Source organism: Belonocnema kinseyi, chromosome 9, assembly GCF_010883055.1.
Source record: "Belonocnema kinseyi isolate 2016_QV_RU_SX_M_011 chromosome 9, B_treatae_v1, whole genome shotgun sequence".
In the NCBI taxonomy this organism is placed as follows: Eukaryota; Metazoa; Arthropoda; class Insecta; order Hymenoptera; family Cynipidae; genus Belonocnema; species Belonocnema kinseyi.
Window position 1 is genome coordinate 104,753,424 of NC_046665.1, and position 15,361 is coordinate 104,768,784.

The 15,361-nt window shown below is 28.8% G+C and overlaps 1 protein-coding gene across 1 annotated transcript; it reads left to right on the plus strand.

Annotated features, from left to right (window-relative positions):
- The first annotated feature begins 261 nt into the window (after positions 1–261).
- On the plus strand, positions 262–711 carry LOC117180671. The gene has a single exon (XM_033373161.1). It carries the CDS (start codon positions 262–264, stop codon positions 709–711), a length of 450 nt encoding a protein of 149 aa, XP_033229052.1.
- The last annotated feature ends 14,650 nt before the right edge of the window (positions 712–15,361 follow it).

The window sequence follows — 15,361 nt, forward strand, 5'->3', positions numbered from 1 at the left end:
AATTTAGTGTTCAAGAGTGAGCGTGTTTCATCGAAGGAAGAAGAAGAAGGAGAGGAAGATGAAGAAGAACCAGAAGTTGTAGATGATCATCTTGAATCCCCAGAAATATCACAGTTGAAGGACTGGACTAAGCAAAAAAATATTAAACTTGATGCATCAGATATACTTTTGTCAATTCTTCGCCAGAGATTATTAACAACTTAACCAAAGTGTGGGCAAACTTTTTCGAAAACAACAAGCGCTAAATTTAATATTATCGAAATGGCAGGTGCGAATGGTAAGGTTGGTGCATTCGTTTATTTTGGAATCGCGGATGCTCTTCGAAAGTGTATAAATATTGATTTACACGAACAAAATGTGATTTATATTACAATCAATATCGATGGAATGTCATTGAAAAAGTCGGGCTTCTTAGATATGTGGACTATTTTAGGAAAAGCGCATTTTAATCCTGATATATATCAAGTTTTTCCAATTGCTATATACTGTGGCAAAGAAAAACCGAGGCTAGATCCGTTTCCGGAAGATTTTATAAATGAAGTTAATGTTCTTCAGAGAAATGATATTACAATTTTCAACAGATTGTTCGACATCCGTTTGAAATGTTTCACTTGCGACACACCTGCAAGAGCATTTTTGAAATGCACTTCAGGGCACGGTGGAACTTACGCTTGTGAAAGATGCGAAGTTGTCGGTGTTATTGATACATGACCGGCAGTCTATCCATCACAAGTTGCTCCAGAAAGCACAGACGAATCTTTCAGACATCGTCGATAAACTGAGCATCATCACAGGCCTTCACCTTTGGAGCGCATAATTCCCTACCTAAATATGATTTTGTTCTTCGTGCTCGATTTCATGCAGCTTTGTTGTTTAGGCATCATGAAAAAGTTATTGGAATATTGGTTAACAGGAGATGTAAATGTTAGATTAGGTACAAGAAAGAGACAGAAGAACTTTCTAGACGAATGAACGTCTTTTACACACAAATTCCATCCGAATTTCAAAGAAAATCTAGATCCACAAAATATGTAGCGAAGTGGAAAGCAGTAGAATTTCGATTTTTTCTATTATACTGCGGAGTTATTGCGCAGAAAGGAATTCTAGGTCTGGATTTGTATAACCATTTTGTACTTCTCCACGCAGCGTGTAGGATGACAGAAACTTTCGGTCGATTAATTTTTTTTTCATTAAGCAAAATCATTTGGAAAGAATTTAATTTGGGATGATTCATTTCTGAAATATCTTCCAAAATGTACACTAGGGTGGTCCAAAAATGCATTGCAAAATTTTTTTCACTTTAGAAGGCAAGACAACCCCCTAAAAGTTTCCATTTGCGAAGAAAGAAATTCTGTGATTTTATTTTTCGAAATTCGAATATTGACACGTGCTACTGGGCACTTCAAAATCCCATTTAATTAACATGGGGAAATTATGAATTTTAAAAAAATTGAACTCATGTCCCAGGGTTTCATCGAAACGTGCCAAGTTTTTCAGCGATTAAGAGGAGTATCTACAAAATAAAACCATACTAATAACTTTGATTTTCACCCCCCCCCCCATACACAGCACCCCAAATATAACTCAAAAATAAAAAACTACATTTTTCCTTATTATTGTTACTTTCTAGCAATCTTCGTCGTTTTTTTCAAACAAATAATTGCTACTAAAATATTTTAATAGTCACCGTGACTTTGAAAACAATGTTCAATTGTTTAAACAAATGTGAATTATTTAATCATTTATTTGTTCCCTTCAAAAGTAAAAAATAACTGTATTTTCTGATTGAAGTGCAACATTTTATCATTGTTTGGTGTGGTAAATTTTTTGAAAACATTTGATAATTATTTAAACAATTAATTATTGTTAATTTTTTTAATATCTAAAAATTGAGCCAGAGATGTCCACTTTTTTCAAATTTGTATCTTATGCTACTTTTTCTTAAATAATTACATAATTTCGATACATTTCTCCTAATATTTAACAAATTTCTATTTGCTTAAGCAGTAATTTTTTGATAAAGAAAAAAATAAAATAATATAGAAGACATACAATTAATTACGGGTTTTTAAGTATTTTTGAAAAAGTAATTATTTAAACAAATTACATTTATTTAAATAATTAAAAAGTGGCAAATGTATTATTTCTATACACTATACAGTAAAAAACATGATTTTATGTGTTCTATTTTATTTCATTTGTTTAGCAATAGAAAAATGCTTAAAAAATAAAGACTGTTTGAACAAATAGAAATTTACCAAGCATTAAAAGAAATTGATCAAAATTATGTAATTTTTGAAAAGTTTATGTTTATAAACAATGACAAACAATTACATTTCAGTCAGAAAATACAATTTTTTCAATTTTTTTGGGAACAATAATTGTTTAGATAATTTCATTTGTTTAAACAATTGAAAATTGTTGAAAAAGTCAGGGTAAATATCTAAGTTATCCGTTAGTAATTATTTTGATAAAAAGGACGACGAAAATTGCTAAAAAGTAACAATAATACGTAAAAATGTAGTTCTTTTATTATTAGGTCATATTTGGAGCGCTGGGTGGAACATGGGGGTAGGCTGGAAATGAAAGTTATTAGTATGGTTTTATTTCATAGACACTGCTCTTAAATCCCTAAAAAACTTGGCACGTTTCTATGAAACCCTGGAACATGAGTTCAAATTTTTGAAAATGTAAAATTTTCCTATGTTAAGTAAATTTGCTTTAAAATACCCGATGGCACGTGTTAATATTCGAATTTCGAAAAAAATTACAGATTTTCTTTCTCCGGAAATGGAAACTTAGGGGGGTGAGGGCTACCCTGTAGCTATAAATGCGTTTTTTGGACCACCCTAATGTGCACCCTTCTTTGCAATATCCGAAAATATGTACTTGGAATCAGATGTTCAATTGTGGACCATGAGACGATCATTCACACTTTATTTGTTTCTGATTTTCATACAATTATCAAACCTAATAGGATCAATCACATTATATTTTTTTGTGAATTTATAAAGTTATTAAACATAAGACGATCACTCATATTCTCATATGTTTCTGAATTTTCGTGCAGTTCTAAAAAATAAGGTGATCATTGACATTATCATTTGTTTCTGAATTTCATGCAGTTCTAAAACATAGGGTCCGATTTCTCATATTCTATTCGTTTATGAATTTCATGACATAGATGTTTAATTACGGTACATAAGACGATCACCTACAGTCCATTCGTTTCTGAATTCCATACAGTTATAAAACATAAGACGATCAATGACATTGTTATGTGTTAATGAATTTTATATAGTTCTTAAACACAAGCCGATCATTCACATTGTCACATGTTTGTGAATTTCAGTAAGGTCTCATTTAAACCAAATTTGATTTTTCCTAAAATTCATTTTCCCCAAAAATTCAAACATAGAAGTATAAGTTAATGAGTTTGAAGTCCGCATATTATAAAGTCTTTCTTGAATTAAATAATCTCAAATTTTAATAAAAATGTAAAGTTCCAAATGTTTTAGTTTCTAAAGGTTTTTTTCTCGAGGGAAATATATTTTTCCAAACAAATCTAGACAAAGAATGTTCAAGTTATGTTAGGGAAATCTGGCCGAAATTAACTTTTTTCTTAAAAGAATAGTTAAAGAATACTTAGAAGTTTGGCCCAAACGTAGGTTATGTCAGGGGTTTCTTATGTGAATTTCATATTTTACAACATAATCAATTGCGCCTTGTAAAAAACTAACAAATTCACAAATTTAAGATTATGTTAGGAAATTCAAGCCGGATTGAGTTATTTCTTAATTAAAACAGTTAAATCATTTAGGAAACTTAGAAATTCCTATAATTTAAGGTTATGTTAAAGAAATTTCGGTGGAATTGGATATTTTTCGACAGAGGCAGTTAAGTCTTTTAGAAGATTTATAGATTAGAACAATTTAAGGTTATATCACGGAATTTTTCGTGAATTTAGATATTTTTCATCAGAAACCATTAAGTCTTTCCAAGAACCTAACAGTTTAAACGGTTTTAGGTTATGTGAACAGTTTCTCGTCAGAAATTAATATTCCAAAACAAAAGTGAATCAGCGAAATCTCGCAGGAATGATAGATATTTATCAAAAGAAACATTTAGGTCTTTTAGAAAATTGAAAAATTCGAACATTTTAGGTCATCTCAGGAAATTCTCCCCGGAATTGGACATTTTTCCACAGAAATAATGTACATCTTTTATAAAACTTAAAAATTGCTGGAAATGGATATTTTACAACATACGCACTTAGCTTTTGTAGAAAACTTACAAATGCACACAATTTAAGGTTATGTTAGTAAATTCAGGCCGGATTGAATTATCTCTCAATAAAAACAGTTAGATCTTCTAGTAAACTTGAAAATACATATAATTTAAGTTTATGTTAGAGAATTTTCTCTGGAATTAAATATTCTTGAACAGAAATAGGAAATTATTTATGAAATTTGTAAATTATGCTATAAAATCCTGCCAGAATTGAATATTTTCCATCAGAAAGTGTTAGTTCTTTTCTGAAAGCATAACAGTTTAAACTATTTTAGGTTATTTTAGTGATTTATCGTCGGAATGAGATATTATGCAACAGGAAAGTAAAGACTTTTATCAAACTTTTAATTTCCAACAATTTTATGTCATGAATAATTTGATTTTAGTTACTTTTTTTCTATTGTTTTGATATCAATATTTTTCAAATATTTATTTTATCCCCAAGTTGTGAAAAAATGATTCACTGGCTCCACTGCAATTCCAAGCCAGGCCAGAATTGTATGCTTAGAATCGAAAAGGCTTGAAAAAAAAACCAAATATGAACAATATTTTTCGTATTTAGTAAATTTCATGCCGATTTAATCTTTCTGATGATCTACATGAAATTCTGAAAGAAAAAAACCAACAATGTGAAGCCTTATGTTTTAGAACAATGTACAATTTCTAAACAAGTAACAATGTGGTTGATTGTTTTATGTTTTAGAACTGTATGAAATTCAGAAACGGATGAAATGTGAGTGATCTTTTTATGTTTTGAAACTGCATGAAATTCATAAACAAATAGTAATGTCATTAATCGCCTTATGTTTAAGACTGTATAATATTCATACACAATTAACAATGTGATTGATCTTCTTAGGATTTGCAACTGTATGAAGTTCATAAACGAATGAAATATGAGTGATCGTCTTATGTTTTAGATCTTGATGAAATTCTGAAAGAAATGAAACAATAATGTGAATCTTTAAGTTTTAGAACTGTGTACAATTTCTCAAGAAATAACAATGTGATGGATCGTTTTATGTTTTAGAACTGCATGCAATTCATAAAAACATTCCAATGTCATTGATCGCCTTATGTTGTTAGGGCTGTATAATATTCATAAATAAGTAACAATGTGATTGATCGTCTTAGGTTTTGCAAATGTATGACGTCCATAAACAAATGAAATATGAGTGATCGTCTTATGTCTTACATCTACATTAAATTCTGAAAGAAAAAAAAAACAACAATGTGAAGCCTTATGTTTTAGAACTGTTTACAATTTCTGAACAAGTAACAATGTGGTTGATTGTTTTATGTTTTAGATTTGTATGAAATTCAGAAACGGATGAAATATGAGGGATCTTTTTGTTTTGAAATTGCATGAAATTCATAAACAAATAGTAATGTCATTAATCGTCTTGTGTTTAGGACTATATAATACTCATAAACAAGTAACAATGTGATTGATCTTCTTAGGTTTTGCTACTGTATGAAGTTCATAAACGAATGAAATATGAGTGATCGTCTTATGTTTTAGATCTTGATGAAATTCTGAAAGAAATAAAACAATAATGTGAATCCTTAAGTTTTAGAACTGTGTACAATTTCTAAAGAAATAACAATGTGATGGATCGTTTTATGTTTTAGAACTGCATGCAATTCATAAAAACATTCCAATGTCATTGATCGCCTTATGTTGTTAGGACTGTATAATATTCATAAATAAGTAACAATGTGATTGATCGTCTTAGGTTTTGCTATTGTATGAAGTTCATAAACGATTTAAATATGAGTGATCGTCTTATATTTTAGATCTACATGAAATTCTGAAAGAAAGGAAAAACAAAAATGTGAAGCCTTATGTTATGGAAATGTGTACAATTTCTAAAGAAATAACAATGTGACTGATCGTTTTATGTTCTAGAACTGCATGCAGTTCATAAAGAAATTCCAGTGTCATTGATCGCGTTATGTTTGGGACAGCATACTATTCATAAACAAATAACAATGTGATTGATCTTCTTAGGTTTTGCTATTGTATGAAGTTCATAAACGATGAAATATGAATGATCGTCTTATGTTTTAGATCTAGATAAAATTGTGAAAGAAAACAACAATGTGAAGCCTTATGTTTAGAACTGTTTAATATTCATAAACTAGGAGCAATGTGATTGAACGTTTTATGTTTCAGAACTATATGTAATTCATAAACGAATTAAATGTGAGTGATCGTCTTATGTTCCTGAAATGTATGCAATTCATAAACGAATAAAATCGAGTGATCATCTTATGACCCACAATTAAACATACGATACTAAGAACAGTATTAAGTAGAAATGTCTAGAAATTGAAAAGAAGAACGCACATTATTCAAGATATTTCAGAAATGGATGATCCGAATTTAATAAAAAACTTCTAGATCATTTTTCTTCATGAAAAAAATTAATCTATATTTTTGTCATATATGTAAATATATCCATCATAAGAAAATATTAGCAACCTGCGTTAAAAACATTTAATAATACGTGAATAATTCAACCTAATTGATGTTAATATGTAATTAATTAATAAAAATTATCAAAGCATAACCATATAATTTATTATGATTGAAAAATTCAACATCAACAACTGCATTGTTAAAAACAATTTGTTAAAAAATATAGTTAAAAACAAATGTTGCTGTTAATGAATGTGTAGAGTGATATTTTTTTATAAAAGAGAGTTTGCCATTATTTAAACATTTAATATCACTTGCTCTATTCGAGGCTCTATTTCATAAACAATGTTGCTTATACTGAGCAACATGTTTTTAATTTAACAAAATTGATTTTACAAATAACTATCCACAATAGAAATAAAAAAACAATTGTAAAAAATATTATTAATATTTCCACAATTAAGGTACAAATTCTCAGATAAGAAAATACTGAATAACAAGTGACATATGTAGCGTAAGAAACTTAAAAACAAATACAATTTCCTCCACCTTTCCTATGAAAAGCGTTTGAAAAATTTTAATTGTTTAAATAATTACCAAATAAGTTAAAGGAGAAATATCACACTTTACATTTATAAACAGTGTTATTGATCATGAATAGTAATAACTTTTTAGAATTTACATAAGAAAAAAGATTGTTAAACCAAACGGTAATTAAACAATTAAAAATAAGTTATCAATCGTTTTAGATTATTTTTTGGGAATAACGCAAGGAGCCGTCTAGACTTTTCTATCAAAAAAGATTTCAATTTTTATCAAAGTACATAAGCATTTTCTATCAAATATAACAGTGTGGTTTATAAGTTATGAGGAATAAATTTTTAAACAAAATAGTTTGGTTAATTTTTTAAATAAATTACTGATTGTGAATGAAACAAAGCAAATTAAAAACAAAATAGTTAAATTTTAAACCAAAGCGGCGAATCTTTAAAAAAAATGAAAATTTCTAATAAATAGTTGCATTTTGAAATATTTCAATAGTGAATCAAATAGTTTAATTTTCTACCAAAATAGTTGAATTTAAACCAAAAATATGAATATTCTCCGAAAAGTTAATTTTTAGCTAAATAATTAAGTTTTCAACTATGCGAGATCAAACTTCAATGTGAAATATACATTTTCAATTAAAAATATTAATTTTCAACTATAAGAAAAACGGAATATTTACATTTTAAGTTAAAACAATTCATTCTCAACCAACAGAAAAATAATTATCAACGAAATAGTTACATTTTAAATCAAAGAGATGAATTTTAAACTAAAAAGGACAATCTCAAACCATAAAAATATATTTTCCACACAAGAGTTCAACTTTAAACCACGCAGTTTAATTTTCAACCAAACGTATTCATTTTCTATAAAAAAAAAGATGAATTTCAAACCACATAGTTGAATTCTTAAGTAAAGGGGATAAATTTTCCACCAGTATAGTATAAATAAAATTGTTACCAATAATAATTTATTTGAAACAAACATTAAATGAATTTTTAACAAAGCAGTTGAATTGGCGATTTAAAAAAATTACATTTTAACAGTATAGTTTCATTTTCACCAAAATAATTACATTCTCAAGAAAATAAGAAAAATTTTGACCAAACTAGATGAATTCCGAAAGAAAAATATAACAGTATTCTTTTTATACCAAAAATGAACTCTTAACAAAAAAAAGTTGTTTTTTTTATTGGATTTTATTAAGTTCGCTAGAAAAAGGTTTAAAGGGGGAAATTTTAAAAACCGCAAAAAAAGTAAGAATTTTTAAATAAAGAGGAAAAAAGGGGAACATGGGAAAGAAGACGATGTCTGAAATATGAATGATTTAAAATCTTATCAAGTTTAAGAAATTTAAATGGATTAAAATCAAATTTAAATTCCTATTTACCGTCCAATGATCTAATTAATGTGCAAAATTCCTGAAAATAAAACTAAAAATCCAACGACCAAATTTGGACGACCGTCATAAAATGTTCCTACTACAATTTGACAAAAGATAAAAATTTACCTAAAAAAAAAAGAAAAGAAAAAATTCTTTTTTGGGCAAAAATCAAAAAGAGGAAAGAAATACGAGAAGAGAATGAATAAAAAATCAAAATAATGTCTTTCGATTCTTGGTTTTATTTTCAGGAATTCTGCACATTAAATCTTATAAAGATATTATTAAGCATAACTTTGTTCAAATTTATCATGGGAAAAAGTACTAAAGATTGTGAGCCCATGTAGAAATTGAGATTAGGATTTGAAAGGGCACCTGCTAGTTTTCCACATTTCTCACCTGGTGTTGATTAGGAATAATAGGGAGGGCCAGACTAGTTATGTAATGCTGTTTTAGCCGGGCTCTATCTAGAACTTCGAAGAAGGTTCTGACTGGAATACCTTTCAACCGTCTATAACTCTGTTTTCTGTTAGTAAATAAGAATAATTTAGCACAAACGATTTTCTGATCAATAACCTTAGAGGTTATAAGAGAGGTACTATGGCAAATGATTATTTTCATTATTTTTCACTGGCTTTCACATACACCGTACAAATTTAACTATCAATTTATATTTAACATTTTAAAGAAAATTTTATCTTTATTTTAAACAAAATAGTTATTGTGAGGGGTGTAAACATTCATAACTTACATTTTTTTGGTTATATTTATGCACCCCATTTCAGTATCTATAATAAATAGAATTTACTAAAACTACTATTTAATCTTTATTTATTAAAAATTTAGCTAGAAAATCAATTTTAGTTATCATCTTCAGAAAGTACATTTAGGGTATGCTAATTAAGGCCCGGCCAGTGCATACCTAGAATTTTGTTGATTCTTTTATCTTAAACAGGAACTAACTAAAGCCTACCTCAAACATAAGATTAGGACCTAACTAGACGCACACAGTTTTTTTAGCCATAAGGAATGCAAATTTTAAGAAGTAACTTTAAGGGTCCTGATTAGAAATTACTAGTCCAGCTGTTCTAGTGAGATTTTGACTATTACCCTAATCGAAATCGGAACCAATGGGGCGGTTTTTTCATGGGAAAGTTCGTAACGTTACTTTGACACCCCCCCCCCCCTTGTTTTCGACCATAGTTTTTTAGGCCTTATCCCCCCTCCTTACATTTCTAAAATTGTTTCTAAACGTTGGTCCGGCAATATTCTTTCTACACAGGTTGCTGATCAATCACTAGCAATCGCCCCAGGCGAAGAGACTTACAAATTCATATGTCACATATTTATTTATTTAGTATAAAGTAATTCACTTCACCGTGGCCTCAATTCCATCGACATTAATGTTCCTCGTTGTAGAGGTGTTACCAGACATTCCGCATTTTCCTTAGATTGATCGCCCTCCTCATCCACCACGTTCACCTCATCCGCCTTTTTTCTTGAGGAAAGAAGCAAGACAAAGGACAACTGCCTATACGAGCGTCGCACATGAGCAACGAAGAAGGAGAGAGAACGGAGAATATGTAAATTAGAAGCTCCGTGTGAATGCGGAGATTTATGACGACCCATACACATTTCTGGGCGCAATAAATATCAGTAAGTAGCGACGCGCGGGACCGTCCGGATCGAGTCGGTAGGAGAGGAGAGAGATGAAAAGCAGAGAGAAGAGATGAAAATGAGAGAGACGAGATGAAAACGAGAGAGAAGAGATGAAAACAAGAGAGAAGAGATTAAAAGAGAGAGAGAGAGAGAGAGAAAAGATTAAAAGAAAGAAAAAATATAAAAACGAGGGAGATGAAATGAAAGCGATAGAAGGAGAGAAGAAGGCGAATAAAAGGAGAGGAGAGAAATGTAAAAGAGAGTAGAGAGAGGAAGGTGGTGGATGTTAGAGATAGAAGATAGAAAGTAGAGAGAGGGTGGAGGAAGCAAAGGAATGGTATGAGATGCCATAGGATCCATGGTATTCGAAAAACGAAACGGGACGGCTGCTGGGTCGCCGTGGGTGGCTCCTGATCCTTTTCCCTTTTTCTTCTCTTCCTTATATACCCGATACAGCTATATAAACTTACTGAGGATATACATACATTATACAAGGTGCCTTTGAAATGAGCGAAAATTGTTGTGTGGTGACGCGAGCTATCAATCCACGTTGACAGAACGTCTCGAAAAAAAAGAAACCCTATTTAATTGTTTGCTCTTTTTTTTAGGGAGTGTGTCGGAAGCTTAAAACGTGATCCACATGTGAATAAGTCGCTAATTACACTTTTTGCGCCTGAAAATTTAACGCCGCAGTTTTTGGTGGTTCAGAACCCACTGCAAACTGTAGATACCTCGCCCTCCACCTAGTAAGTGTGTGTAGGTATGTGAAGAGGGGTAGGGAGTTTAAAGGAATGAAGGGAGAGGAACAAAGAGAATGCTGACCCTTAGGCTTAGAGGAAACATTAGAAACTTACATTCCAATTTCAGTAAAAAAAAGTAATAACATTTAGTAGTAATTTTCAATTTATATTTTGAAAAAACTAAAACGCTACTTAATTATTTGCTCTTTTTTCAGGGATTAAGTCGGAAACTTAAAATGCGATCCACATGTGAGCCACAAGTTGCTAATCGAATTTTTGTTAGTTAAGAACTTGAAGCTGTCGTTTTTGGTGGTTCGGAACCCACCTTAAACTGTAGGTACCTCGGCCACCCGCAGTTGAGTGTTTACGGGCATGGGGTGTAAGGGAATAAAAAGGAAGTGCAAGGAAAATTTAAACACGCTTCAGGAGCACATTAGATACTTACTTTTCAATTCCTATATAAAAATTAATTGCATTTAATCTTCATTTTCAAATTAAATTTGGAAAAACTAAAACGCTACTTAATTACTTAATTCAACTATTTGTTAGAATATTTATGAAATTTGTTGAAAATAATTTTTTTCCTGTAATTTTTGGTTGAAAATTAATCGGTTTTAGTTTAGACTTCCAGTATTTTATTTAAAATGCTTATTTTTTTGGTTCAATTCAAATGTTTTTTATTTAAAATGAAAATATTATTGCGTTGAAAAATTAACTATTAAATTTTTTAAAAATATTTATCCTGTTAAGTTGGAAATTCAAATCGTTGGTTTAAAGTTAAACTATTTTCTTTTACATTCATTTTTTAGTTTACAATTATATTTTTCAACTGTAAATTTTACTATTTCTTTAAAAATTCACTTATTGATGAAAATTCAAGTAGTTTGATGAAATTCGTCTTTGTGACTTGAAAATTCAACATTTAAGTATGAAAATCAAATGTTAGAAATTCAACTGTTGTATAGAAAATTCGTTTTTTTTTTTCATTTAGGTTTAGAAATTGATCTTTTAAGTTTCAAAATTCAGATATTTAGAAGAAAATTGATGCTTTTTCGTAGAAAATTAATCTTCTTTCCTCAAAATTCATCTATTTTGCAAAATATTTATGCATTTTGTTAATAATTTGTCTTTTTTGGAGAAAAATTAATCTTCTTGGTTAAAAATTAAACTAATGTGTTGCAAATTTTTTATTTTTTAAGAAATTCTTCTTTGTTGTAGAAAATAATCTTCTTAGTTGAAAATTTAACTATTTTCTAAAAAAGTACGTATTTTGTTTATAATTTGTCTTTTTAGTTCAAAAAAAATTCTTCTTAGTTACAAATTAAACTATTTAGTAGAAAATTTTGTATTCTTTCGAAAATTCTTCTTTTTCGTAGACAATAATCTTCTTGGTTGAAAATTCAACTACTTTGTTAAAAATTTATGAATTTTGTTGAGAATCTTTCTTGTATGGTAGAAAGTTTATTTTCTTGGTTAAAAATTCAACTATTAGGCTAATCATGTATGTATTTTGTAGAAAATTTTTCAATTTAGGTAAAAAATTAAGCTCGATTTTTTTTTCTTTATTCAATCAAAAATCTTTCTTAATTAAAAAATGAACTCTCTTCGAAAATTCGTCTATATTTTTTTATTAGATACGCAACAGCTTGATTCAAAATTCAACTATTTCGTAGAAAATTCATGAGTTTTGTATAAAATTTAATTATCTGATTAAAAATTCGTCCTTTTTGTACTTTATTAAGATTTTTTTGTAGGAACTTAATCTTCTTGTATAAAAATGAAACTATTTAGCCGAGAGTTAATTTTTTTAGTATACACATCTTTTCTGTTAAAAATTAAACTATTTGGTAAACACTATTTTTATTTTGTTGAAAACTTCTTCTATCAATTGAAAATCCGTGTTTTTCGTAAAAAAATTTTTTCTTATAGTGAAACACTTTTTTGTCAATTATTTTCAAAGTGAACAAAAAATATTGCGATCTTTATAAACAATTGTAATGAATTTAAACTATTTTCAAATTTATTGATAACATTTTTATTACATTGCTTTTTTAATATTATTGAAAATTCATGCTACCAATTTGTAACGAATTTATAATATTTTCCAATTTTTTAAATACAACTTTAATAAATTATTTCATTAATATCATGGAAAATTTCTGTTACCTTTTTTTATAGCTCATTTCATTTTTAAAAACTTACATTTTTTTATTTTGATTTTTACGACTAGAAACAAAAAATACGCGTTTTATCAAAAAGTGATTAATGAAAAATTTGTAGATCTTTTCAGGGCGCGATTTTAATCAATTCATTATTTTTCGTGTCTTGCCTATTTTGACCGCAAAATGGAATTTTTGACTTTTTATTATTTTTTGTAAGATCAAAATTTTAATTTTCAACTTTTCAAAAATATTCTAAAAGATTTAGATTTTTAAAGTGCTATAATTGTAAAAAATTTTTTTTAATCAAAAGAAAGTCATGAGAATGAATTGTTCGAGTTTTCGAGTACTATAAATAGCCCTTGAGAGAATTTGTAAACCTTCAAAAAAATATGGTCTCAAAAATGTTGAAAATACGCTCACTTTTTGAATTTTCATCTAAAATAGCTGGTTTATAAACTCGTTTGTTCTTTTTAGACCTTAAAAATTATGCGAAAGCAGAATCCAATCTGATCAATCTTTTGAAAGTTATCATGCCTACATGATACAGAGTACAGACTACATACCACAGACAGAAGGACAGATACCTTCATAAAAGTCTTTTTTTTCTGAATCAAAGGGTCTTCAAACGTGGAGATTTGATGGAAACCGGAAAGGTGGAATTTTAAATAAACTGTTAAAAATTTATTTTTAAAATTCAATGCAATAATATGTAAATCAATTATCATATACAATTATCTTATTTCTAAAATACGTTTGATTGAAAATTCAAATAGAAAGTGTCTAAATTTTCAAGCAAATGTATTTTAAATTCCATACATTTTTATATTAAATCCAACTGATTTATTAAAAAATTCAAACACTCTGTGTATGAATTTATAAAAATATTTCTTTCAAATTCAAACAGAAAAGTTTGAATTCTCAAACGAACTTATTGGAAATTCCATAGATTTTGTCACTAATTCCGACCAATTTATTTGAAATTTTGAGCATGTTCATATGCATGTTCAAATAAATTTTTTTGAATATATTATAAATTTATATAATAATTCCAACTAATTTAATTGGGAATTTAAACACTATGTGTCTATTTGAAAATTACTGCAACAAATTTCAGTCTAATTTAGACTCATTTTTTCCCTTCCGCTAAAATCTGTAATAAGTGACGAAAGATTTATTCATTTAAATGAAAGGAAACCAGCCTAAATGGATTCAGCAACCGTCGATTTCTTATATACTATTGCTACAAAGTCTGTTTCGAGAAAACGTTTCGTAGCCATCTAGCGTTAGTTTTCTGAACCATGACCTATTTTTAAAGTAAATAAGTATCAAATTTTAGAACGTTATGTTTTAAATTTCATACAAAATTGTATTAACATAAATTAAGATAAAATTTTATTAAATTCTATTTATTGGTGTTGGGAATCTCAAACCCATTTATATGAATTAAGGGTAAGGTACCCGTGTGGAAATAACCCCATTTGGCCCTATTACAAGTCGGGAACTAATCGCGGGCTAGTCGGGTTATTAATTTGGACAAAGTACCCAGTCAGGGACTAGTTAGCCTTTTTGTTGTCAAAATTTCAGTCGGGGACTGGTCGGTGGTTGGTCAAGGGCTAGACGGGCCTTTTTGTTCACTAATGATTTTTTTTATTCTAAAACACTAAGAATATATTTAACAATAATTTTACTTGTTTGTATGGAATTTTAAGAAAATCCATATTGAAAAAGATACATATAGATGTAGGTCAAAAGTCCGCCGAAAGTCATAAGACTCTAAATTTGTACAGATGCTTATTTTTAAATTGATCTGAAAGGCTTGTCATATGTAAATAAAGTCTAATCCTTCAGGTAGTTGAAATTGGAAAGAGAAAAATTTTTGATTAATCAGTAAAGAGCAGTATACCAGTAGTAAATTAGTAAGCACGGTACAGTTCAGATTTCGCTACCAGCGAAAGTTTTTTTTTTTTAATATTCCACAAATTTTTGGGAATTTTATTTACATAAATTTATGCATTTTTTAGCGTAGGATATGTTTCCTATTAAATCTTGTTTAAGTTAGAGCACTTATAATATTTCAAAAAAGTTTATGGAGACTTCCGTAAATAATAAGTATTTTGACAAACTTTTAGGGGATGTTCCACAAATTTTGGGGAGTTTA